Source organism: Thamnophis sirtalis, unplaced genomic scaffold, assembly GCF_051295495.1.
Source record: "Thamnophis sirtalis isolate CommonGarterSnake01/CBP01778 unplaced genomic scaffold, rThaSir2_p1.2 scaffold_2, whole genome shotgun sequence".
Taxonomy (NCBI): Eukaryota; Metazoa; Chordata; class Lepidosauria; order Squamata; family Natricidae; genus Thamnophis; species Thamnophis sirtalis.
Window position 1 is genome coordinate 106,163,515 of NW_028261382.1, and position 27,114 is coordinate 106,190,628.

Sequence of the window (27,114 nt, forward strand, 5' to 3'; positions counted from 1 at the left end):
AGGACATCCATTCTAGTGTACAGTCCATTTTTTTTATATTAACCCTTAATGTTTATTTCTCCTCTTTGGTCATTAGAAATACAAGGATGGTGAAGCTTAATTTGCCTTTCTGGGGATGCCTTTTGACCATGCTCCTACAGAGCACACAGCTAAGAGATTGAGTTCAAATCCTGTTGTGAGAATCCTTCCACTGCCTTCCCATATCCTGGCACGTCAACATCTAGGGACTCATAAGAAAGCTTCTCAGACGAAAGGGAAAAATCATAGTTTAGCAATTCCAAAGCTATGTGTGTTGGGTTCTTCATCCCCTTCTTCTGAATTGTTTCCAACATAGTGGTCTATTTCTTCTGAAGAAAGAGTTGTTCTTACAACTCTCTATATGTCTATTCAGATGAAAGAGCCAATATGTTGAAAGAGATTTGGCCACACCTATAAGACAACAGGCTGAAGAGCAGTATACTACCCAAAAACAGATGTTCCAGATTATTTAAAGATTTTTCACTATTAATAAACAATGCAAGGACACATAGTGGGAAAGAAAGGGTTAGGAAACAGAGAAGAGTAATTAAAATAGTCAGTAAAAGCCGACCCCGATTACTCTGATTCGATTTAAGACGCACTTTGATGAAAAGGACCACAGTAGAGAGAGTGATCAACGGAAGGCAAATTATAGCAGTCACAAGGAAATGGAGATTGGACAGTCTGTGATTTACAAAGGCTTTCATAATCCTAATAATTCCACTCGGGAGGAAAGAGAAGATCCACAGGACAAGACAGACACTGGAGGTCAAATGTTTTGGCCGGGAACAGTGATGCCAGATTGGGAAGAGAACAGCTACACACCGGTTGATGCTGATGGCTGTCAGAAGAAAGTTTGCATTGATGTACATCACTTGGGCAAAATAGGCATACTTTTTTCTTCTCCAGATTAAATGAAAAGCGTTTGGAAGGAAACACAGAAACATTTTGACTTTGCAAAGTTGTTGTTGGGGGCGATATGCTGACTCTGTAAACCATTCAGAGAGGGCTGAAAGCCCTATGAAGCGGTATATAAGTCTAACTGCTATTGCTATTGCTATTGCTTTTAAAAAATGTACACTAACTGCAACATTTGCAAGCATGACAAAATGGTCAAGATGGTGGACGCTTGCATTGATTCTTGGATTCATTTTGGGGGGGGGAAGGAAGCTGACACCATAAAACATTACTTCTTTAATGGCCTTGATTCCAGGAATTTGACATCCAGATTAGATTGCTTCCCTGTCAGATAGCTTTTGGTTGTTCCATATTTCAAGATAAAATTGGGGTTTCAAGCACTTCTTTGCATACTGTGTGTGATAACATATAAAGTAGCAAAATTCTGAGAAGAATTTTTTTTTTCTGAGAAACTTTGCAGCTTGATCAAGCTCCATTCTCCTTCTCAACTGCACTTACATCAAGTGCAGGCTAAGAGGATTCATTGAAAAAGACACCGCATGCTTAGATTCTGAAAGAGACCAGCTGTTCCCATCTGGAGATTCATCACCAGGTATGTCTACAGTAAAGGGAGAGTTTCTTTTTGTGGTAATGGTTATTTGCAAAATACTCCTTTTTGAGTTTAAGAGAAGACTCGGGGACTATTAGTATGAGATCAGCTAATTCCACAGGATCCTTTGGCCAATGTTAGAACTCAACTTTATTCTCAGGATAATGTGACAGCAATGTTCCCATCCTTGATTTGTTGACTGGTGTGTGCCTGGCTTTAGTTGAATATTTTTTATCTGAGATCTTTTTCTTCATGGGAGAAAGACAAAGAGGAATTGCTCAAGATCTGGGCACAAAAACCCAAGAAAATTCTGGAAACATCTAAGAGTTGATCTAGTCCTAAACTGCAAGCCAGTAAGGGCAACTTGATTATTTACTATAAGTAATCAATCCAACCCCTAGGGAGACTCATGAATAGTTCCAGAGGCAGAAATTGTGAGCATTCAAGGAACGCTATATATCCCAATTACCCAGGTGGACCTGGAATCAGTGGAATGATTTCCAAGTTATAGGAATGCCAATAATATCTTACTTACATGTAAACTTTGCATAGTTCCACCAATGCTGATTAAAAGGAGGAACTACATAGCTTTGATTTAATTCTCAGATCTGCTTAAACCTCAGATAAAGCCTCTATTGCTCTTTTCTGAAACTTAATCCTTTTCTGGCTGGTAAGATTCTGCTAACATATTTGGTTCTGCCCAATAATAACTTCCCATTTTTTGTCCATATTTCTTTAAAAAAAAACCAAAACCTTGGAATTTTTTAAAAATTGTTAAAACGAACAGAAACTAATCCAGAGGCAGAAATTGTGAGCATTCAAGGAACGTCCTGCCTACTACGGGAATCTCCCTTGACAGAACAGCTAACAGAAAGAGCAAAAAAACCCAATGCAATTAGAATAGAATAATAGAATAGAATAATAATTTTATTGTCACTTTGAATGAGAGATGGAAGCTCACTCAGTTACGTGACACTAGGGATTCAAACCACCGATCTGCCGACTTTTCTGATTGACAATTTCAGCATCTTAGCCTCTGAGCCACCGCGTCCCTTAAATCTTATGGTATGGGAGGATTATCTTGAGAGACAGACGGAAGAGCCACAGACTAAACAACCATTAGGCAAAAAATATCTCAGCCCACCAAAGGAAAAGGAGAATGGGAAACAGCTCAGCAGGACCCTTACTAATTTTTTAAAGTAAGAACAAAGTAAGGGAGACAATTTTGAAAGATTTTGTTACAGTAATCTTACAATAAAGCTTGGATTCATATTCGTAGTTTAGGATTCTTGTTTGGAATATCTTACTGGTCTTAATCTTGCTGATCAGTGACAAGATAGCAATCTTTGGAACAATGGCAAACGCATTGAGCAGTGAGAAACCTTTAAATATCTGATCAAGTTCTACTCTTGCTATTAATTGTTAGCTGCTAACTTTTAAAAGATTTTCACTCAGTTTTTAAAAATTCAATTTTCATAATTGTTGCTGGTTCCCTTGAAAGTGTTTGGTCTTGGGCAGTAAATAAATGTTGATTGCTTGATTGAAAGGGAAAAGTGTTTTAACCTGTTTTGTGTGTACAGTAGACCTACAGTGACAGTTCCTCAAGAACACAATTCCTTTAAGATGTTTTGACAAGATGAACAGACAAGTTTGCCTTCTTTTAATAATATTTCCCCTTAAATTGCAGTGTCCTGGATTGTCCTCCCTCACCACAGATTTGAAGTGTTCTATGCACATTTTGCCCAATGGAGCTTCTATTTAATTTAACAGAAGGTAGGAACAGCATAAATTATATCATCTTCTTTCCAGGAACAGTGCTACTGTTGAAGACAACCCCAAGTGTTTATAATATTCAAAAGTTGATTCCAAAATTTAAACTCTAGCACCCGTACATGAATTCCTGTTGCCCTCCATGTCCTAGGGTTGGGAGGCAAGTGCTGGCATTTTGAAAACATTCAATAAGTGCATTTACAAAATGGTTCTTCAGGGGATTTTTCATAAAGTAAGTCATATGGAGAATGTAAGAGTACTAACACACCAATACCTGTGATTTCCTGTATGCAACACCATCCCAGAATTGTCTTTTGGAGGGATACAAGGGTTGAAGTTAACATATGTGATTGGAGACCCAGATGTATTTCTGAAAATGAAGGAAGAGTGGGAAGAAAAGTCTTCTTTTCAAAATGTGTCTCTCTCTGTGTGTATATGGAATATGCAATGGCCAACTTGATAAATGATGTATAAAGGCAGATATCTCTTCAATGGTAGTTTTTACACTCTGATGATGTTAGCAGAGGCTAATGAAAGCTAAGTTGGTAATATATTTTAAGTTTCGGAGGTCTCTTCTTTTATAACTATACCTGGAACTTGTATTTTTAGGATAATTTGCAATATGTATGTATGTGTGCATGTATGTCTGTATACAATTATTAGAAAAAATCCTTCTGCAGCAGATGGTTTAGAGAGTCCCATAGAGATTGATTATTGGCCTATGATCATTACAAAGAGCCACCAACAGAAACATATAAACCTAAATATGGAAAAATGTCTAAAACACATTTTTGCTGCCTGATGTTACTGATCATAATCATGACTTACTGTGATTTCTTCCTCTCTAAAGGCTATCCTTATGGCAACTATAACTTTTCTGTCGATTTTGGTAACATGCCTTTTGATATCAATGGGTAAGTATAATATAGTCCAAAATATTTTCTTTGCAGAACTGCAGCCTTACAATTGTTTCATAACATTTGTGAATATCTAAAGACATCCCAAGAGAATCAGTGAGGATTTTTTGATTCAGTGCAGGAGTCAGACAGGGAAGCTCAGCCCCAATTGATAATTACTAGAAAACCTCCACTGACAGCAAGTGTGAACTTGGCAGAGTCTTAAAAACCAACCTTTTTTACTTCCAGCGGAAGCGATGGAGTGGAACTCAGATAAATAAATAAGAACTCCAAAGTAGCAAATGTTATTGACCCAGACTTAGTTACGTATATTCTGGAGCATCAAACAGACATGAGAGTTTTAGTGTTATATAGATAGAGTTGGAAAGTGAAAGAATGGAACAGAAACTGAGCAGAAAGTGGAAGACATGAAATTCATTTCAGTCCATTATAATCCCAGAAAAAGAAAAGAGAAGAAAGACGGATTACAAAGTAACAACAAAACCCTGAATCCTAATACTTTCTCTCCTGTCCTACTCTAGGATGTATAGCAGAGGTGTCAAACTCAAGGCCCATGGGCTGGATCCGGCCTCCAGGATGGTTAGATCCGGCCCAGGGGGCTACCCTAGAAATAGCAAAGGACCAGCCCGCAGTGCCTCTGCCAGCAAAAACACGCCCCTTCTGAGCTCCATTTTTGCTGACAGAGGTTTGCATGAAGACATCCCAGCCGAAAACAGATGTTGGGAGGCCATTTTTTCAGGCAGAGTGCTCGGGCCACAGGTGCCCCCGACATGCTGGCCATGCCCATCTGGTGCCCTATGGTCAAACACAACCCTGATGTGACCCTCAATTTTGTATGTATTTTGTGTTTGAATGTGAGAACTGATACTCTTTCCTGTTTTTTTCAGTGGAATGGCTCTCGAAATTATTCCAGAGTACAACATTCTTTCTCCAGATGATCAACTGCTTCATAATTTAACGCGAAATCTTATCAATGGGTTCCTTGCCCTTATTGGCATCTTAGGCCTGGTGGGAAATGGAAGGACAATTTACCTCCTGGCCTTTTCCATTAAGAGGAATCCTTTTACTACTTTCATCCTGAATCTCTCCATCGCTGATTTTGGGGTCCTTGCATCCCTCATTATGGCAGCAATATTTGTGGCAGTGTCAACTCTGGGTAAAAGAAATGAGATTGTCCAAACCTTTTTCTTCTTGTTTTTTGAGCTCTTTTCCTTCACCTATTCTGCTAGCCAGTTTCTGCTGACGGCCATCAGCCTGGACAGGTGCGTAGCTGTCCTCTTCCCTCTCTGGCATCGCTGCCATCGTCCATCATATCTGTCTCCCCTTGTTTGTGGCCTCATCTGGATCCTCTCCTTCCTGCTCTCTGCGGTGCACTTCATTCTGTATCTGACCAACAGCTTTGGAAGGTCACGCTTTTTTTACCAGCTGATTGTGAATGGTCTACTTTGCACGCCTCTCATGGTTGTGTCATCTGTGATCCTCTGGATTCATATGAGGTCTAAATCTCAACGCAATCAAAGGAAACTTCTCACCACCATCTTGCTGGCTCTCCTCTTCTTCCTCCTTTTCTCTCTCCCAATGTATGCCTTATATATCATTTATTATTTACATTCCGATTATCCTATCCTCTTTACAATTGGGATAGGATGTGCCACTCTCAACAGCATCATCAACCCACTCCTTTATTTCTTAATGGGGAGGAAAAAGGGAAAGGATCAGCCCAGAGCATCTCTGAAGGTGGCTTTGCAAAGAGTCTTCAAGGATGAACAGGACAGGACAGAAGAGTAGCAAACTAGGAAGGGAGAATTTTTGTGAAGTTTTACTGTCACTGCACACTCATGTTTTAAAAAGATAGAATAGAATAGAATACACATATATTGAACAAAGTAGCTAATGCCAAACAATATAAAAAGGAAATATTGCTGTCTTCCTAATTTCCAAAGTGAAAATATCTATAAAGAAATTATCTGACTTCATATAATTTCTTACTTCATAACATGAAATTGTATGTATTGTTTGTATGCATTCTTTTTTAATATCATAACATAAAACTATATGTCTGATTTCATATACATTTTTAATATCATAACATGAAATTATATATCTGACTTTTTATACATTCTTTTTTAATATCATAACATGAAATTGTATGTCTGACTTCATATATATTCTTTTTAATATCATAACATAAAATTATATGTCTGACTTCATATATATTCTTTTTTAATATCCTAACATAAAATTATATATCTGACTTCATATATATTCTTTTTTAATATCATAATATGAAATTTTATGTCTGACTTCATATATATTCTTTTTTAATATCATAATATGAAATTGTATGTCTGACTTCTTATACATTCTTTTTTAATATCATAACATGAAATTGTATGTATTGTTTGTATGCATTCTTTTTTAATATCATTACATAAAACTATATGTCTGATTTCATATACATTTTTAATATCATAACATGAAATTATATATCTGACTTCTTATACATTCTTTTTTAATATCATAACATGAAATTGTATGTCTGACTTCATATACATTTTTTTAATATCGTAATATGAAATTGTATGTCTGACTTCATATATATTCTTTTTAATATCATAACATAAAATTATATGTCTGACTTCATATGCAGTACATTCTTTTTTAATATCATAACATGAAATTGTATGTCTGACTTCATATATATTCTTTTTTTATCATAATATGAAAATGTATGTCTGACTTCATATATATTCTTTTTTAATATCATAACATGAAATTGTACGTCTGACTTCATATAAATTCTTCAAGCTGAGGTGGCGCAGTGGTTAGAGTGCAGTACTGCAGTCTACTTCTGCTGATTGCTAGCTGCAGTTTGGCAGTTCAAATCTCACCGGCTCAAATAGTTCAAATATCTGGGGCAGACACAGTGCTGACACTAATGTGAAAACTCGGTTGATTTATTCCAACATGGAACTTCACTCTCTTCCCAATAGGTGGCTCCCAAGAGTGATGGAAGATGCAGGTAGTCACCAACAGGGGGCGTAGTGAACAGAGGAACATTATGTGAACTGGGAACTGGGATTTTCCTGTTGAGACAGATTTATCTTGTAACTTGGATATATTAAGATACAGTACATAGAGCTTTGAGACAGAGTTGAGCATCTTCAAAAAAAGAGCATCATGTTGAGTTTTTGCATTTTCAGTTTTACTCAGCGTCTGCATAGTGCTTTGTGGTGTGGGGCAAACAAAGAGACCAGTCAAACATTTCAAAGTTTTTTCCAGCATCACAAATTGGATGCTATGTTAGTGAATGAGAGATCAGACACTTTTATGATTTCAGCTTAAAGTCAATTTCTAAAACTTTCTTACATGCACTGGGGCGGGGGGAAGTGCAACTCAATTTTATTGTGATACTTGCTTCATTGTTGTGGTATGGTATCAAACCCACAATATTTGGGTTTGTGGTGTGCCTGTATATTAATTGGTTACAGTGGTTTTTATATGGTACAGACAAAAGATTATTAACATTACCATTGTTTAGGTAACTTAGATAACTTTAAAGACAAGGAAAAACGTTTACTTGAGTACTGGTTATGAACAACATGCTTTTGCTGATAAGCATAAGGTTCTTTAAATTTTACATCTACAGGTAAAAGTGGCATTAAGAGAGAACAGCAAAATAATCAAAACGTTATTAAATAATAACAATTCTACCCATAGCTTGATACTTAATTTATTATATTTATTTTAACTGTATTGTTTATGCATTAGAAAAGGAAAAAGGAAACAAAAACAAGGGAATAACAACAAAATAGGAAAGGCTCTGCTTTCTCATTTTGTTCTTTTTTGTATCTACCAACCTGCAGTAGCTGTAAGCATTTAGGCGCTTTTCGAAATCATATTTTAAATATTTGTTTTTGGCATGCTCTGTAGTGAATCTTTCAAAAACACCCTAATCCAGAAACTACAAACTCAGAAAAACAATCAAACAGTAAATAGCAGTCTAATCAAGGGGAAAACATTTCAATCAACATTGACAGGACAAGCTATTGTACATAAACAAAGACAAAAACCCCACTCCCTTCTAGCACTGATGATGTTACCTAGTCAGGTAACTAAATGTCTGCAAGCAAACAAGCTCAGAGACCACCAAGGACCCCAAAAGAGAAGTCTTTCCTTGCAGATTTGTAGAATGGGTAAGGACTTTTTCTACCCACCTGTAGCTGCTTCCCTTCTTAACTAGCCATATTTCCATCCTTTCTTCCTGACCTGGGGATTTAAGATTTTGCCTATTGCCTCTTTTTCTCTTCTATTGCTCCCAAGGCATGGAATATGGTTGAGAAAATGTGTCTCTCTTCTTCTTTCTCTTTTTAGGAAGAGGTTAAAGCCTCACCATTAATTGCTGAAATTGAACAGGTTTCTAATTGGTTTTGTTTTAGTTTTACTCATTGCTGATTCAATCCACAAATCAATTGTCTTTAAATGAAATCAGGAAACAGCAGGTGAGGTTGGTGCTTCTCCTGTATTTGCAAAAATCCTATTTCTAGAAAGCAAAATAAGCTGAGCATTTTATAAACACCGTGCAGTTCATGTCCTGCACAGCATTAGTTGTGGATTGATGTAGAAGATGCCTCTTACAACTCCCTATATGTCTATTCAGATGAAAGAGCCAATATGTTGAAAGAGATTTGGTCCCACCTATAAGTCGACAGCCTGAAGAGCAAGTTATTCATTGCTACTCAGAAGGAAGATCAGAAGTCTTGGAAGTGCGTTTGAGCTCTTCTATCTCCTCCAGTGGCTTCACTTTCTTTGAAGGCATTTTGCAAAATGGCCTTCAGGTTCATCTTGAACTGAACTCCTCCTTTTCTCCCAACTAGAAAGTAGATCACTGGGTTAATACTGCTATTTAAGCAAGAAAGCAGTATAGTACCCAAAAGCAGATTTATCATATTATTGAAACTATTAGAAAAATTAATAATCAATACAAAGACACATAGTGGGAAAGCAAGGGTTAGGAAACAGAGAAGAGTAATTGAAATAGTCAGTAAAAGCCGACCCCGATTACTCTGATTCGATTTAAGACGCACTTTGATGAAAAGGACCACGGTAGAGATTGTGATCAACGGAAGGCAAATTATAGCAGTCACAAGGAAATGGTAATTGGACACTCTGCGATATACAAAGGCTTTCATAATCCTCATAATTCCACTCAGGAGGAAAGAGAAGATCCACAGGACAAGACAGACGCTGGAGGTCAAATGCTTTGGCCGGGAACAGTGATGCCAGATTGGGAAGAGAACAGCCACACACCGGTCGATGCTGATGGCTGTCAGAAGAAAGTTTGCATTGACGTACATCACTTGGACAAAATAGGCACAGAAGTGGTGGAAAATTTTGTTTCCTTCAAAATTGGAAAAAAATGAATAAATATAATATATAAATATAAGTACGAGGTACCCAAAGTCTGCAACAGCCAAGTTAAGGATGAATGTGGTGAAACAGTTTCTCTTCATCTGGAAGCCAAGTAGCCAGATGATGTAGCCATTGCCAACCAAGCCAACATAGCAGGTAATTAAAGTAAGCCCCATCAAAGCAATCCCTCCTAAATCCAAATCTCCTGGATTCTTATATGAGTCATTGGTATTATTATATCCATGGTAGCTCTGTGTAGCATCCACTCCTCCCAGGCTGGAATTCATCATTCAGCTTTTGGATTCCTCTGACAATATTTTTGACTGGGAGCTCCTGTTGGAAGAAAAGAAAGAAGAGCGGATTCAGTCATTCCTGTCTCCTAAAGCAGCGGAGGCAGTGTAGGGGGGGGGGAGGAGGAGAGAGAGGATGGTTTAGAGTAGAGAATGTGATCAGTGGAAGGCAAATGACAGCTGCCACAAGGAAATGGAGAAACCAACAGGATGTGATATACAACGATTTTTGTTAATTTCATAATGCCCACAATTCCAACACCTCCATAATTTTTAAAATAGAATCTAGCATCACATGGTCCTTAGTTGTTAAAGATAATCATCAACAGTCATTGTTGAAGAGAGAGACTTGCCATGTGCCTGCTAGGACTGGGGAACCAAAGACATGTCAAGCAGTTAATTTTGAAAGAAAAATGTAACACCTCCTTATAAACAAAGGCCTTTGGGAACAAGGGAAGTTGTTTTCCAGATTATCTTTCTTTTTCAGAAGATCTGATGAAGTAAACTATTTTCCAATTGATGTGAAAAGACCAAAAAGCAAAAAAATAAATAAATCACTGATAGTTCAATTTCTCAGATGATAAATGGGACGTTGACCACTGAGGACATCCATTCTAGTGTACAGTCCATTATTTTGTTTTGATATTAACCATTAATGTTTATTTCCCCTCTTTGGTCATTAGAAATACAAGGATGGTGAAGCTTAATTTGCCTTCCAGGGGATCCCTTTTGACCATGCTCCTACAGAGCACACAGCTAAGAGATTGAGTTCAAATCCTGTTGTGGGAATCCTTCCACTGCCTTCCCATAGCCTGGCACGTCAATATCTTGGGACTCATAAGAAGGCCCTAAGCTTCTCAGACGAAAGGGAAAAATCATAGTTTAGCAATTCCAAAGCTACGTGTGTGGGGTCCTTCATTCCCTTCTTCTGAATTGTTTCCAACATAGTGGTCTATTTCTTCTGACAGCCATTAGCATTGACGGGTGTGGCTGTCCTGTTCCTAATTTGGCATTGCTTTTCCCGGCCAAAACATTTGTCCCCTTTTGTGTGTGCCTTCATTTGGATTTGTTCTTTCCTCTTGGGTGGAATTCCAAACATTATGGAATCTGAATTTGCATATGTTACCATTCCAATTCTCCATTTGGTTGTGACTGCTGTGCTTTCCCTTCCATTAATTATAATCTCTACTCTATTCATTTAAATATGTCTTAAGCCTAAACAGATCAAACATGGAAGACTTTTAGTGATGATTTTAATGACTCTTCTCTGTTTCCTTATTCTTAATGTTCCATTATATATCTTGCTGCTTGTTGATTACTTTCCTGAGGTCAAGTATTTCTTTGAATTTCCTGAATTTCATTTCTACTTAAGCCTGAGTGCTTGCCTAAATAGCAGTGGAGAGCATCAAGGTTATTTTTCAAAAACTCTTCTGGGAAGACGAAGCTCCAAAAACAAGGTAGACGAAAGCAAATACTTTTAAACCTTCCGAAAAAGCATAATTTGTAGAGGAAAAGCCGGTAGCTGGAGGGGAGGAGTTAAACATGTCATCAGTTTAGAATCATTACTTTGCCATAAACAGTCCAAGTTCAACCCCTTCTTGAATTCCATTGACCATTTTCTGGCACTAATTAATATTGAACTGTGGTGGCTCAGTGGCTAAGACACTGAGCTTGTCAATAAGAAATGTCGGCAGTTCAAATCCCTAGCACCGCCTAATGGAGTTAGCTCCCATGACTTGTCCCAGCTTCTGCCACTCTAGCAGTTCGATAGCATGTAAAAATGCCAGTAGAAAAATAAGGACCACCTTTGGTGGGAAGGTAATAGCATTCCATGCTTCTTTGGTGTTGAGTCATGCTGGCCACATGACCATGGAGATGTCTTCAGTCAGTGCTGGCTCTTCGGCTTTGAAACAGAGATGAGCACTGCCCCCTAGAGTCAGGAAAGATAGCACACATGTGGGGGGAGGAACCTTTACTTTACCATACCCATGTACTCAATAAATGAATAAAAATGTCCATTATGGTTTGTATGCTCTCAGTGAATCTGGGCAACTCACAACAATGAAGAATAAATGAAATCACAATGAAATTAAAAGTATCTCTCACTAGAGATAATTAATTCCACTATCTACAAAAAGCTTTTTTTTAATGACTAATTTCACCGTTCAGAAAAACTAACCAAAGGTGGAAACATCTAGTAATTGGAGGTAATCTTTCTTTCTGGGAAGGAAATATTATTTCCCCCCATGTTTTATTTGTTTTATTTATCGAATATCCAATTTTCATCAAACAGTGTGTCTTCTGGGTACAATTATGCCTAAATAATCATATTATACATATTTGTTGTTGTAATTCCTCACCATCATATTAATAATATAATAACATACTAATATAATAACATTAATATTTAACATTTGGCATCATCTTCTTTAACAACTATCCTCTTTACCATTTCCTCCAATTGTATCTCCTCCTTTCTCACTTCTATTACCTAACCATTGATACAATATCCCATATCAAAAGTTTCTTCTTTATCCTGAATAGCAAATGTAGTCTATCCATTTCTGCACAGTCTAATATTTTCTTAATTACATTCCCCTCAGACGGGATCTCATCATCTTTCCATTGTTGCGCAAATACAATTCTAGTTGCAATTAAGATACGCAAGATCAAGTATGTGATCTTTTTATCACATGTTTCTGGTAGGATGCCCAACAGAAATATCTCTGGTTTTAGATCTATATGTTGTTTTATCATTTTTTTCCAGCCACGTATGTATTTTTGTCCAATATTTTCTTGCTTTGGGGCATGTCCACCACATATGAGAATATGTACCAGATGCGTGATTGCATTTCCAACATTTAGGTGATCTGTCTTTATACGTTTTTGCCAATCTTGCTGTTGCAAGATGACTCTTTCAGGAGTCATCCTGCTCTACAACAGAAAGGAAAGCTATGGCTTAAATATAGAGTACATAAAACTCCAGAGAGCAAGTGCTATCACATACCACAACTTCATTGTTCTATTCTAAGTAATAGGCGAAACAAGTTACAGGAGTAAAATGATGTTGAATATTAAGATGCTGCACTTGATGTTTTTATGCCTAACTGGAAATAGATATCTCCTCCTGATCTTCCCCGAAAAAGACTTTTGAGTTCTACCAGCCCATACCCAACGGTTTACACACAGAATGTCCTACCTCCTTCTAATCTCAGTTATCCTTCACCAACGCAGGTTGGAGCTTAATAACTTCTTCTTCTGGAATAGTTATAAGTGCTTGCTCCGCAATCATGAAGCCTTAGTCCTTTGCCAGCAAGTACAAAAGAGATGGCTTTATATATTTTGAGAAAGGGTGGGGTATCTTAATGGATTAAAGAAATCTATTATTTCTTGGTGAGAATTAAGAGCAGAGTGCTGATTGTTTCCCCCCCATGGATGAAGTCTCAAAAGTAGGATAAAATGGTTTCCCATCACGCTGAAAGAGAAATGCATTAGGCAGATGTTTCTATGGAAAGTTCTATGTCATGTGCACTTTGTGAATTCAGTTGAACTATGATATCTATATACTACTAAAACTCTTATTCCCATAAGTTTTAATTGAGTGAAAGGGTGGATGGTAGGCTAATAGTTTTTGCAGCAAAGTGCCTCAAATGGGCTAACTTAGAGAATGAGTCCAAATCTGGGGCCCATCATTTTTTTCTTAATACATAAACAATATCTTCCATTGCATCTTTAGTTACGTCAGGTTTTCATTTCTTATTTTCTCCTTTCGTATATTTTGCTATAAATTGCATAAATCCTCTAATTCAATTTAAGCATAGAGGGCATTTCTTTCAAGTTTTTTCTACCATTAACAATATACTATCATTTCTTTATTTCTTAATTAGTTGTGTAACAATAACAATCTTACCACTATTCTCTTTCATCTACTAATATAAATCTTTCCCCCTCTTTTAACAATTTTCTCCTGTGCTCCAGTGGTGGGTTTCAGAAATTTTTGGAACCTCTTCTGTAGGTGTGTCCTGCTTTCTGGGTCCACTGGTGGAACCTCTTCTAACCGGTTTGGTAGATTTGACGAACTGGTTCTACTGAACTGGTGCGAAGCGGTAGGAACCCACCTCTGCTGGGCTCCCAAAAATCCCAGTTTTAATTCTTTTCCTTCTTCTCCCCCTTTCCCCTAACTTCTTCTTTTTCTTCTCCCTATTTTTGTGGTTATTTATCTTTTTTTCAGCGTATTTACTTTTATTATTCTAGTAACTTTCCCCAGAGTTTTCCCTATTCTCCTCCTGTCAGCACTCCTCCATTGAATAATTAGGAAAGAAAACCACGAGACTCCATTGATAGAAATCAAGTGTACTTTTACTAATTACAAATGATCAGAAACGTAGCAATTCATGTCCTGCACAGCATTGTGGATTGATGTAGACGCCTCTTACAACTCTCTATATGTCTATTCAGATGAAAGAGCCAATATGTTGAAAGAGATTTGGTCCCACCTATAAGATGACAGCCTGAAGAGCAAGTTATTCATTGCTACTCAGAAGGAAGAACAGAGGTCTTGCAAGTGGGTTTGAGCTCTTCTATCTCCCTCCAGTGGCTTCACTTTCTTTGAAGGCGTTTTGCAAAATGGCCTTCATGCTCTCCTTGAACTGAGCTCCTTCTTTTCTCCCAACTAGAAAGTAGATCACTGGATTAATACTGCTATTTAAGCAAGAAAGCAGTGCACTACACATAACCCGATGTTCCAGATTATTGAAAGGTTTGTCACTATTAGAAAAATTAATAATCAATATAAGGATAGATAGTGGTAAAGCAAGGGTTAGGAAACAGAGAAGAGTAATTAAAATAGTCAGTAAAAGTCGACCCCGATTACTCTGATTTGATTTAATACGCACTTTGATGAAAAGGACCACAGTAGAAATTGTGATCAACGGAAGGCAAATTATAGCAGTCACAAGGAAATGGTAATTGGACAGTCTGTGATATACAAAGGCTTTCATAATCCTCATAATTCCAGTCAGGAGGAAAGAGAAGATCCACAGGACAAGACAGACGCTGGAGGTCAAATGCTTTGGCCGGGAACAGTGATGCCAGATTGGGAAGAGAACAGCCACACACCGGTCAATGCTGATGGCTGTCAGAAGAAAGTGTTCATTGATGTACATCACGTGGATGAAATAGAGACAGAGCTGTTGCAATATTTCACTTCCTTGAAAATGGTGAAAAAACATATTGATGTAAAATATAGATATAGATACGAGGTACCCAAAGTCTGCAACGGCCAAATTAAGGATGAATGTGGTGAAACAGTTTCTCTTAATCTGGAAGCCAAGTAGCCAGATGATGTAGCCATTGCCCACAAACCCAATACAACAGATAATTAAAATAATGGCCATCAAAACAATTACTCCTAAGTCAAAAGTGATCTTTCCCGCATTCTCATAGGAGTCACTGGCATTGCTATATCCATGGTAGCTCTGTGTAGCATCCACACCTCCCAGGCTGGAATTCATCATTCAGCTTTTGGATTCCTCTGACAATATTTTTGACTGGAAGCTCCTGTTGGAAAAGAAAGAAGAGTGGATTCAGTCATTCCTGTCTCCTAAACCAGTGGAGGCAGTGCGGGGGGAAGGAGAGAGAGGATGGTTTGGACTGTGATGGGATTCAGCCAGTTCGCACCTATTCGGGAGAACCGATTGTTAACTTTCTAAGCAGTTTGGAGAACAGTTGTTGAAAGAAATCTCCTTTTGTTTCTTTCCACTTTACAGGGCTAATCCTGTATGGAAGGCAGAAAGGAAACATTCTGGTGGTTCTAGCCTAATCTTTATTGCCCTGCTTACAGAAACTGCCTCTCGGGTTAATCCTTATTCCATAGTAACAGCTAAGGCAAAGCACCCATCGATGTGAGTGATGTTCATTTGTCCACACCCACCCAGTCACATGACCACTGAGCCACGCCTACCCAGCTGGTTATTAGGGAAGAGAACCGGTTGTTAAATTATTTGAATTCCACCACTGGGTTTAGAGTAGAGAGTGTGATCGGTGGAAGGCAAACAACAGCGTCCACAAGGAAGTGGAGAAACCAACAGGCTGTGATATACAATGATTTTTGTTAATTTCATAATGCCCACAATTCCAACAAGGAGGAAAGAGGAGAACCAGAGCAAAGCACAGACAATAGAGGACAAATGCTTTGGCCAGGAACAGCGATGCCAGATTGGGAAGAGGACAGCCACAGACTGGTCCATGCTGATGGCCGCCATAAGAAAATGAGTATTGATGTACATTATGTGGGAGAAAGAGAAATAGATTGTATTGAGAATGCTTTCTAGAAAGGCAGTAAATTGTTGAATAAAAAATATAGTTATAGATAGTTTAAGCAAACTAATTGCCTCCTGCAACTCCACTCCCCTTCCACTCCTCTTTTATTTCCTCAGGGAGGGGCCATTCATTGTCCGCCTGTGGCCTTACTCCCAAGTCAAACCTCTGTTCTTTAGATGTTCCATTTGTCTGGCAACTCTGGGCATGTGCACACTGGGAACAAGCTCCAGCTGTTTGTCTGCCTCACTGATGTCTGACTCTGAAGGCAGCTTATCCTTTTAGGAAGAAGGAGAAGGAGAAGGAGAAGGAGAAGAAGAAGAAGAAACAGCTCTTTGCCACCAGTTGCACTTCCCTCCAGCCTTTGCCCAAAACCCCACGCCAGGAGGCTGACACATGCCTTGGAATTTCTCCCCCCTCTGACCCTCACAAAAGACCCCAAATGTGGACACTCTCTGGAGCAACACAAATGTTCATTGCATGTATCAGGTCCAGGGGCCATAGTTTGAGAACCCCTGGTTCAATATAAAAATGCAAATATTTTTTTCTGCGGAACACCATGGACCAACGGTTGGTGACCACTTAGAGAATGAATCAATCCCCTCTTCTGTGTGAAAAATCAGGAACAGAAATTACTGCATAAGTAGATGAATATAATTGCATTTGCTTAAGTCTAAGAGAAACCAAACATCTTACCTTTCTGAAACAATTGGTACAAGGTCATCAGATTTGGAGAGATGACTATGTTGTGTAATTGATTTCTGGAAGGATTGATGGTCAAGTTGTAGAGAAAATCTGATGAGTTTTAAGTCAAGTTGATGGTCAAGTTGTAGAAAAAATCTGATGAGTTTTAAGTCAAGTTGATGGTCAAGTTGTAGAGAAAATCTGATGAGTTTTAAGTCAAGTTGATGGTCAAGTTGTAGAGAAAATCTGATGAGTTTTAAGTCAAGTTGATGGTCAAGTTGTAGAAAAAATCTGATGAGTTTTAAGCCCTCTTTAGGTGAATTGTAGCTCCATAGATGAAGAACAGTAATTTCCAAATATAATAGATTTTATTTATAATGTCCAAAATTTAACACACATCAAGGAGAACCTGTTAGATGTGCTGTTGAACAATTCACAGGATTAAACGCAGGTGTAGCAGGAGATCGTAAGCAGATTTTTTTGAAGATCTGCTTTCTATTCTGGGACAGAAAAGCAGAGCTTGCTAAAAGTGTGACTCAACTAGATATATTCTGTGTCTTGCCTAAGCAAGAAGTGAGCATGAAGTTCTATGACGATTTGTTTTTTATTTTTTGTTTTTGCAGAGTAATCACCAGCGGAAGGAGGAGGAGTCTGCCCACAACCTGAGTAGTTCTTATGAAAAGGAAATTTTATTTCAACAAGATTGGTTTCCTCTGAGAAGTTTTGTGATCAACATCTGCTCCTAAATCTCTTATCTTCATGCTAAGGCTTGGAACCCAAGAAAAGTCAATTGAGACTCATCAGATTATGAAGATATCTTTATAATTTGATTAGTCTCAGTTGACTTTTCTTGGGTTCCAACCTTCATTGGATGCATGACCCATCAAAACCGCGCTCGACTAAGCCGCACCCGATTAAACCGCGTCGCTGACGTCATCAACAGGGCAACAACAGCCAGCGCGGAGAAAGAAGGGCGCTTTAAATAGCGCTTTGAAAGCAAGCCGATTCAACTTAAGGTAAGGGTTAGCTTTAGGGTTAGCTTTAGGGTTAGGTTAAGGGTTAGGGTTAGGGTTAGGGTTAGGGTTAGGGTTAGGGTTAGGGTTAGGGTTAGGGTTAGGGTTAGGGTTAGGTTAAGGGTTAGGGTTAGGTTTAGGGTTAGGTTAAGGGTTAGGATTAGGTTTAGGGTTAGGTTAAGGGTTAGGTTTAGGGTTAGGTTAAGGGTTAGGTTAAGGGTTAGGTTTAGGGTTAGGTTTAGGATTAGGTTTAGGGGGGTTAGGTTTAGGTTTAGGGGTTAATTTTAGGTTTAGGGTTTACAGCGTGCTTCTGTCTCCGTGCTGTTGTCGCCCTGTTGATGACGTCAGCGACGCGGTTTAGTTGGGCGCGGTTTAGTCGAGTGCGGTTTTGTGGTGGAACCCATTGGATGTATGGAAGATTTTAATAATAAAGTATCAGATAAAGAAATATACAGCTACTTTTTTTTTTTTTAAGTCTTATTGTATTTTCATTTCTCGGGGTTAGATTCAACCTTCCAAAATTATGGTGGCATAAGAGTCCTTGGTAATACTCCATTATCCTTTTCCTTTAGTATTGGAAGTTCCTATCAGAAGAAAAGAAAGAAAAGTGGATTCAATAATTCCTCAGTAATTGTCATCCGTTCATCATTTTCTTTTCTGTTGATCTTTGCTAGACCAATTCCCGAATACAGCTCATCTGTCTAGAATCTCTACTGTATATTGGACATCCAGGGGTATTTCACGAGAAGAGTCCGTTCCTGAACTTCTGGTTTGCCCGTAGGGCTGGGTTTTTTTGCGTTCCGGAGGCTTCAGGGAAGCTCTTGAAGCCTCCAGTGGGCCTCCAAGGGGGGCGGTGTAGGCTATTTAACCCATAGAGTCACCATCACTGCTTTATATCATGGATCTGAGTTGCAAAACAGTTTCAGCTACGGTACTGCCATTTTGATTATGGGTATATTCATAATAGCCATAGAGGGGGAAAACTGCTTCCCACATATTCCCCCAATCTTCAAGATGAATTCCCGTTACATAATAGATAATAAAAATAATAATAAAATATTGGCCAAGTGTGATTGGGCACACAAGGAATGTAAAAGCTCTCAGGATACATACAAGCAACATGTGATAAACCATGATCATAATCATCATAAAATACATTCTTCATAAATCATAACACACAACACTCAGGTCAAACCCTGAAGTGAATCTGGCTAAGGGCATCTTTACAGCTTCAGGGTTGCCCCTGGGTGGGAAGGGGAAGAAAATAGATAGCTGGGGGTTTGTAGCTGTTTTCCTGTGAGAACCAAGGATGTTTCAACAGGTGGCTGGAAGGAGGGGGAGAAAGAGAAAGTAATCAAGAAACCAGACAACACCTCTATTGGTCAATGTGATGGATGACTTTTGAGAAAGGGGAAACCTTCACTTTTAATCACCTTCACTCGCGCCCTTGTGACCTCTAGGCTGGACTACTGCAACGTGCTCTACATGGGGCAGCCCTTGAAGAGTATTCGGCGACTTCAGCTTGTCCAGAATGCAGCCGCGCGAGCGATCGTGGGTGCACCTCGGTTCACCCACGTAACACCTATCCTCCGCGAGCTGCACTGGCTGCCTATTGGTCTCCAGATACGCTTCAAGGCGCTAGTCGTCACTTATAAAGCCCTTCATGGTATTGGACCTGGGTACTTGAGAGACCGCCTGCTGCCAATCACCTCCACTCGACCGATTAGATCCCACAGATTAGGCCTCCGAATTCCATCTGCCGGCCAGTGTCGACTGGTGACTACTCGGAGGAGAGCCTTCTCTGTGGCTGCTCCGACCCTCTGGAACGAACTCCCCGTGGAGATTCGTACCCTCACCACCCTCCAGGCCTTCCGCATAGCCCTTAAAAACTGGCTGTTCCGACAGGCCTGGGGCTAAAGAATCGTCGCCCCTATCTCGAATGGTATGATTGTTGTGCTTTTTAATAATGTATTGTCTTGTGTTGTTGTCAAACTGTCTGTACCTCCCTTCCCTTGTTTGAGTTGTGAGCCGCCCTGAGTCCCCTTAGGGAAAAGGGCAGCATACAAGTGAAATAAAACTCTAAAACTCTAAACTCTTTAATCAGGTGAAAACCTCAAGAATCAATCAACTTGAAACTGTGCTTGGAAACTTCTATTTAGGTTTCAGGAACTAAATCTTCTTTGAAGATTCTTTGAAAAATGGCCTTCATGCTTTCCTTGGGCTGAGCTTGCTTCTTCCTCCCAACCAAAAAATAGATCACTGGGTTAACACTGCTGTTTAGGGAAGCACAGAGTTTAAAATATAAAAAAATTTGAAAATTGAACGAGGGGGAATTATTGATGCCAAGAAACGGGGCAGTGACCAAATAAATATATAATGGAAGGGTAAGAATAAGGAAACAGAGAAGAGTAATTAAGATCATCACCAGAAGATTTCCCCGATTCACTTGTTCAGATTTGACACATATTTTCATGAATAGGATCCCAGTAGAGGTTGTGATCAATGGGAGGCAAAGAAGAGCAGTCACAATCAAATCGACGTCCCAGGGAACATAAGAAAAAATTAAATTCTTGATATTGCTTCCAATCCCAACAAGGAGGAAAGAGAAGATCCAGAAAAAGCCACACACAATAGGAGACATATGCTTTGGCCTGGAGTAGTGATACCACATTGGGAAGAGCACAGCAACACACCGGTCAATGCTGATTGCCGTCAGAAGAAACAGACTGTTGATATACATGAAGTCGAACAAATAAAATATCACCCAACTTTGAAAGGCTGTAAAATCACTAATTGAATGTATAGCCACAAATATGAGAAACCCAAAGTCAGAAATAGCTAGATTCAGAATCAGCACAGTGAAAGGGTTTCTCTTAATCTGAAAGCCGAGTAGCCAGATGACAATTCCATTCAATGGGAGTCCTATGCAGCAGATGGTTAACGTGACTGGAGATATGATAATTGCGTGTCGATAGAAATAATTGGTACTGTTATTGTCAGAATGTTCTCTTGTAGCGTTCATGTTTGCCAGGCTGAGATTCAATTAAGGGACTTTTGTAATGCTCCAAAATCTCTTCTTTTGGAATGGAAGTTCCTGTTAAAGAAAAAAAAAGAGGAGAAGTTGATTCAATAATTCCTCAATCATAGGATCATAGGGATGGGAGGGACTTCACTGGTTTTCTAATGCAATCCCCAGCTCAAGGAAGGAATCTTATACTATCCCAGTCAAAGAGTTGTCCAATTTATTTTTGAAAACCTCCAGTGATGGAGCATGCATAACCACGGAGGGCAATCTATTCCATTAATTGTCTGTCTCACTGTCAGAAAATTTCTCCTTCTGTTTAAGTTGTATCTCTCTTTGAGAAGCATCTACCAATTACACCTTGCCCTGCCCTTTTGTGCCCCAGAGAATGAGTCAATGCCCTCTTCTTTGTGACAGCCCCTCAAGTACCAGAACACAGTTATGTTCACCTTCATCTTTAATGTTAACTGACTGAGCCAAGTTTTAGAACTTTGCTAACACTATGCAAAATACATTCTAAACAACCAGCTGATTATGCAACCTATCATAGTAATAACAGTAGGTATAGGCAAATAGATAAAATAGAATTTCCAATGCCATTAGGAAGCAAAAAGAGTGCCCACAGTTGTGCCCTACCGGTGGCCAGCAGAGCTGGCAGCAGGGTCAGACTGTGAGGAGGTTGGGGAGGAACATGAGCAAGTCCTGGGGGCTGAGGAAAGCTCAGATGAGGGCTCTGGGTTGGAGGCAGAGAGAGAGCTAGACAGCAGTGAGGCAGAGGAACAGCTGGAGCCTGTTCCCAGTGTGCGCATGCGGAGAGCTGCCAGAAGACAAGAACAACTAAGAAAGTAGGGTCGACTTGGGAGTAAAGCCACACCTTGGAGGTGATTGGCTTCTCCCATAGGAAATATAAATGGTGCAAATGGGGAGTGGGCTTTTGCAGGAAACAATCCATCCCTTCGGTCATTTCAAGAGTGGAAAGTTCTGTTTGTGACTATAAGAGACTCTGTGCCAAGTGTTGCCTTGCCCTGCTTTTGGAAAATAGTTATCTGGCAGCTCTCCAAGCAAGATAAGGTTCGTGTTGATAAACATTCCTTTGAAAGACTGTTTGCCAAGCCTTGATGACTGTGAATGAAAGGAATTCACAGTCGTGTAAATAAAAGAGGTTTTTCCAGGACCCAGACTCTGCTTCATGCTAGTTAAGGAAGCCTAGGTCAGAACACCTTTGGTGAAACTACAAAACAACTGGAAAAACCACTTGGACATCAGAAGGGTTGACAAATTCAACATCAGGCAATTGCAAAAAGCACCTTTGCTAGGAACAGCTTACATTCTGTGATGTTACCATTAACACTATCATACTTAAACATCTGCCAGTCCAAGGTCTTTGGAAAGGAGTAGATAGATGGATAAAAATGCTAAATTCAGTCTCAACATCTGCCTGACTGTGCATTCAACTATCTCTCAGTGACTCTGGCCATTCCACCATTCAAATATTTTAAAAATGCAATAAAATCATTTTTTTAAAAAAAAATTCCAACTGCCTACTCGAGAGGTAGATACTTCCACTATCCACAAAAAAGTTGTTCCTATGCTGAATTTCAATGTCCAGTTTTGAGTACATTCTTTAATCCAAGCTTCTTTGTGGTTAGGAATCCTTTTGAAACTACAACACCTTTTCTGTTCAATAGCAATAGCCCTTAGACTTACATACAGCTTTACACTGCTTTACAGCCCTGTCTAAGTGGCTTACCGAGTCAGCCTCTTGCCCCCAACAATCTGGTTCCTCATTTTACCCACCTTAGAAGGATGGAAGGCTGAGTTAACCTTAAGCCTGGTGAAATTCGAACTGCCAAACTGCAGGCAGCTGGCAGTCAGCAGAAGTAGCCTGCAGTACTGCACTCTAACCACTGTGGCTCAATTCTTAGGATCCCTGAGGATCCCTGTCCCTTGCCAATATTCTAGACATCTTGTTCCAGCTACAGCAGACTAAGGAATATAACAGGTGAGTGAATGAGCAGAACAAATACATTATCTTAGATGAATGGACGTTTGCTTCTAACTGAAGCTCTTCCTGCCTAAATCTATGATGGTCTCTATCATGGCATCTGGCACTCTCACATCCTGGCATATAGACGGGGAAGAAATGGAGGTGATTTTATTTTCCTGGGCACCAAGATCACCGCAGAGGGGGACTGCAACCAAGAAATTAAAAGATGATTGCTCCTGGGGAAGAAAGCTATGGCAAATCTAGACAGCATTCTAAAAAGCAGAGACATCACCCTGCCAAAAAAAGTGTGTATAGTGAAGGTTAATGTTTTTCCAGTTGCAATGCATGGCTGTGAAGATTGGACCATAAGAAAGGCTGAGCACCAAAGAATGGAGGCCTTTGAACTCTGGTGCTGGAGAAGACTCCTGTGAGTCTCTTGGACTGCAAGGTGATCAAAGTGGTCAGTCCTAGAGGAGATCTTTAGAAGGCCAGATCCTGAAGAGGAAACTCAAATACTTTGGCCACCCAATGAGAAGAAAGGACTCACTGGAGAAAAGCCTAATGTTGGGAAAGAATGAGGGCAAAAAAAGAAGAAGGGGACGACAGAGAATGAGGTGGCTGGATAGAGTCACCCAAGCATTTGGCATGAACTTAAATGGACAACAGAAAATGGTAGAGAACAGGAAGGCCTGGAGGAACAATGTCCATGGGGTCATGATGAGTTGGACATGACTTTGCAACTAACAAAAAATCAGCCTCTTTCTTTGTAGGTCATAAAAAGAGATTCTTCAGATCATCCACAAAAAAGTTTGTTATGATTCATGCAGGTAGAAAGAGTCCCTGGACATAGAGGTTGAATTCTTAATTGTCCTATTTTAACTGCATCTTATCTCGACTAAACATTAAATATCTAAACAGGCAGTTATTCGGTGTCTAAATTACACCACAACCACTAAGAGCATTTTATATATCAGATTTGCGTTTCTCAGAATTATCATCTGTGCTCTTTTACATTTCCACGATTCTTATCAAGTCATGATCACAAGGAAATCATAGCTTCCTCCAGCTGATGCCTAAAATGCAACTCCTGCAGCACCACAAAATTCAATCTCCGCAGACCTCATTCCTAGCTCACCCAAAGTTCCATATGATATACTAAGTTAAATGCTATTAATAAAAGTGAACAATCCAAGAAAATTATATATGATATTAGTATGGCCATGCGTTTATGATTTTTGCTATAGGAATGGTATCAGATGGACCAGGGGAAGACATGATAGCAGTGTTCCAACATCTCAGGGGCTGCCACAGAGAGGAGGGGGTTAAACTATTTTCCAAGGCACCTGAAGGCAAGACAAGGAACAATGGATGGAAACGAATCAAGGAGAGATTCAATCCAGAAATAAGGAGAAACGTTCTGACAGTGAGAACAATCCACCCATGGAACAGAAGTTGCCTTCAGATGTTGTGGGAGCTTCATCACTGCTAGCTTTCAAGAAGAGACTGGACTGCCATCTGTAAAAAATGGTGTAAGGTCTCCTGCTTGGGTGAGGGGTTTGATTAGATGACCTACACAGTCCCTTCCCGCTCTGTTAATCTGTATAAGATGTTTTGGAAATATATCCAAGAAGAGCAGCTGTGTTGTGGCTGCTAATTTGTAAAAAATGTCTATCAAATTGCTATTTTGTATTTTTGTATTTGTATTTATTAATATTTGTATGCCGCCCTTTTCCCTGGGGGGACTCAGGGCGGCTCACAGTTCAGGGGGAGGGGGAGACAAACCAAGTTACATATAGGACAATACTTCATTAAAAGCACAACATTCATACTATTCGGGTACGGTGAAGGTCTTTAGCCCCAGGCCTGTCGGGACAGCCAGGTTTTGAGGGCTATGCAAATGTCTGGAGGGTGGTGAGGTTACGAATCTCCACGGGGAGTTCGTTCCATAGGGTCGGAGCTGCCACAGAGAAGGCTCTCCTCCGCGTGGTTGCCAGTCAACATTGACTGGCTGATGGAACTCAGAGGAGGCCTAATCTGTGGGATCTAATTGGTTGAGTGGAGGTAATTGGCAGTAGGCGGTCTCTCAAGGATGGCTATCTTGCCATCCTACCATTGTAACAACTTATATACGCTGCCAATATTTGATAACGTTCCCCCGCACAAATTGTAACTATGGGAGGTGTTGTGCCATGGTGCTTTGAGTGTCTGTGTATATGGGACAAAGTTCTAAGAAGATGGAGAGTTTGCATTTTTGCTGTGTTATAGAAAAATTGATAGCTGTGTTGTGGTCTCACAATAAGCAGAAAGAGAGAGGGGGGAGGGAGAGAGGGAGAGAAATAAGTTCTCAAATCAATTAAAGTTTGATTATTAGAGATATCCAATTCCAAACTAGAAACAGTGCAAAGTATAAATTTAAGTAAGCTTAAATTTAAACTTACAGATTTTCTTGTCAGCTTCTCCACCCCTGGATGGCAGCAATGCATGGGAAATCCCCCAGACAGATTGAGAATCTTCATACACAGTCACAGAGGGAGAACTTCATCATGGAAATAAGTGGCAGATTAGTTTGAAAAATGGGTGAGCTGAAAGGGTTTCTTATCTTTACATCAGGACCATTAAAATTGTGAATTTCATATCCTTTAATTGTTTGTGAGACATTTGTAAAGTTCTATTTTTATGGCTAACAGTACATTGGAAAATTAATCCCCAAAAGGACAGTTGAGATATCCATAACTATCAACGTATAAAGGTTAAAAAAAAAAACATTTTGGTATGAAAAATCAGGTGTAGAAATTACTGGAAAAATAGATGAATATTATTGCATTTGCTTAAGTCTAAGAGCAACCAAACATCTTACCTTTCTGAAACAATTGGTACAAGGTCATCAGATTTGGAGAGATGACTATGTTGTGTAATTGATTTCTGGAAGGATTGATGGTGAAGTTGTAGAGAAAATATGATGAGTTTTAAGTCAAGTTGATAGTCAGGTTGTAGAGAAAATCTGATGAGTTTTAAGTCCTCTTTAGGTGAATTGTAGCTCCATAGATGAAGAACAGTAATTTCCAAATATAATAGATTTTGTTTATAATGTCCAAAATTTAACAGACATCAAGGAGTATCTGTCAGATGTGCTGTTGAACAATTCACAGGATTAAACGCCGGTGTAGCAGGAGATAGTAAGCAGATCTTTTGAAGATCTTCTTTCTATTCTGGGACAGAAAAGCAGATCTAGCCAAAAAGTGTGATGCAACTAGATATATTCTGTGTCTTGTGAGCATGAAGTTCTACGAAGATTTGTTTCCTGTTTTTGCAGGGAAATCACCAGCGGAAGGAGGAGGAGTCTGCCCACAACCTGAGTAGTTCTTATGAAAAGGAAATTTTATTTCAACAGGATTGCTCTCCTCTGAGAAGTTTTATCATCAACATCTGCTCCTAAATCTCTTATCTTCATGCTAAAGCTTGGAACCCAAGAAAAGTCAATTGAGACTCATCAGATTATGAAGATATCTTTATAATTTGATTAGTCTCAATTGACTTTTCTTGGGTTCCAACTTTCGTTGGATGTATGGAAGATTTTAATAATAAAGTATCAGATACAGAAATATACAGCTACTTAAAAAAAAGTCTATTATTGTATTTCCATATCTCGGGGTTAGATTCAACCTTCCAAAATTATGTCATGTCTGAAAGCGATTTCCTGAGAAATCTTAAAAGTTGGAGAGTGAAAGATTATTATATCACAGTATTGAAGGCTAAAGTGATTGGAGTTGAGAGAACTAGCAGAGAAAATCTAAATTTTATTTAGATGAGGTTCAGAGAGTTCATCAACAGAAGGAAAGTCTGCTCACTCATCATGTGTCACAATGTTCAAAGAATTGCCTCTATTTTTTTTTATTTCAAGTTTTTTTTAAAAAAAAAAATCTATATAAGTATTTTGAATACAGTGTATTGTCCGGACATACCATTTTACAAAAAGAAAAGAAAAAATAACACATATACTGATGATAACAACAACAACAACAACAACAACAACAATAATAACAAATATTTGTAATTATAAACAACATTCATAGTTTACCTAAATATGACAATATTCTTTCTTCATCAAATTTCTACCTCTTATCTCTAACCATTGATAAAACTTATTCCATGTTAAATAATATTCTGTAACTTCTT

At 39.0% G+C, this 27,114-nt stretch overlaps 3 protein-coding genes and 1 pseudogene across 3 annotated transcripts; 1 reads left to right on the forward strand and 3 right to left on the reverse strand.

The window, feature by feature from the left end:
* Positions 1-5,103: 5,103 nt before the first annotated feature.
* LOC148049102 (proto-oncogene Mas-like) lies at positions 5,104-6,027 on the forward strand (annotated as a pseudogene).
* A 2,936-nt stretch (positions 6,028-8,963) lies between these two features.
* On the reverse strand, positions 8,964-9,914 carry LOC148049103 (mas-related G protein-coupled receptor member H-like). Its single transcript, XM_087703558.1, has one exon. The coding sequence runs from the start codon at positions 9,912-9,914 to the stop codon at positions 8,964-8,966; it is 951 nt and encodes a 316-aa protein (XP_087559684.1).
* A 4,308-nt stretch (positions 9,915-14,222) lies between these two features.
* LOC148049104 (mas-related G protein-coupled receptor member H-like) lies at positions 14,223-17,100 on the reverse strand. Its single transcript, XM_087703833.1, has 2 exons — positions 16,929-17,100; positions 14,223-15,473 (listed from the first exon to the last, which is right to left on the reverse strand). The coding sequence occupies exon 2, from the start codon at positions 15,428-15,430 to the stop codon at positions 14,495-14,497; it is 936 nt and encodes a 311-aa protein (XP_087559959.1). The 5' UTR covers positions 15,431-15,473; positions 16,929-17,100; the 3' UTR covers positions 14,223-14,494.
* A 2,957-nt stretch (positions 17,101-20,057) lies between these two features.
* LOC106539836 (mas-related G protein-coupled receptor member H-like) lies at positions 20,058-26,132 on the reverse strand. The gene is made up of 3 exons (XM_087703834.1): positions 25,796-26,132; positions 25,377-25,474; positions 20,058-21,023 (listed from the first exon to the last, which is right to left on the reverse strand). The coding sequence occupies exon 3, from the start codon at positions 20,949-20,951 to the stop codon at positions 20,085-20,087; it is 867 nt and encodes a 288-aa protein (XP_087559960.1). The 5' UTR covers positions 20,952-21,023; positions 25,377-25,474; positions 25,796-26,132; the 3' UTR covers positions 20,058-20,084.
* Between the last annotated feature and the right edge of the window lie 982 nt (positions 26,133-27,114).

Coding starts and splice junctions, on each gene's coding strand:
- LOC148049103 (XM_087703558.1), bottom strand. CDS start 9,914: ATGATGAATTCCAGCCTGGGAGGAGTGGATGCTACACAGAGCTACCAT.
- LOC148049104 (XM_087703833.1), bottom strand. CDS start 15,430: ATGATGAATTCCAGCCTGGGAGGTGTGGATGCTACACAGAGCTACCAT.
- LOC106539836 (XM_087703834.1), bottom strand. CDS start 20,951: ATGAACGCTACAAGAGAACATTCTGACAATAACAGTACCAATTATTTC.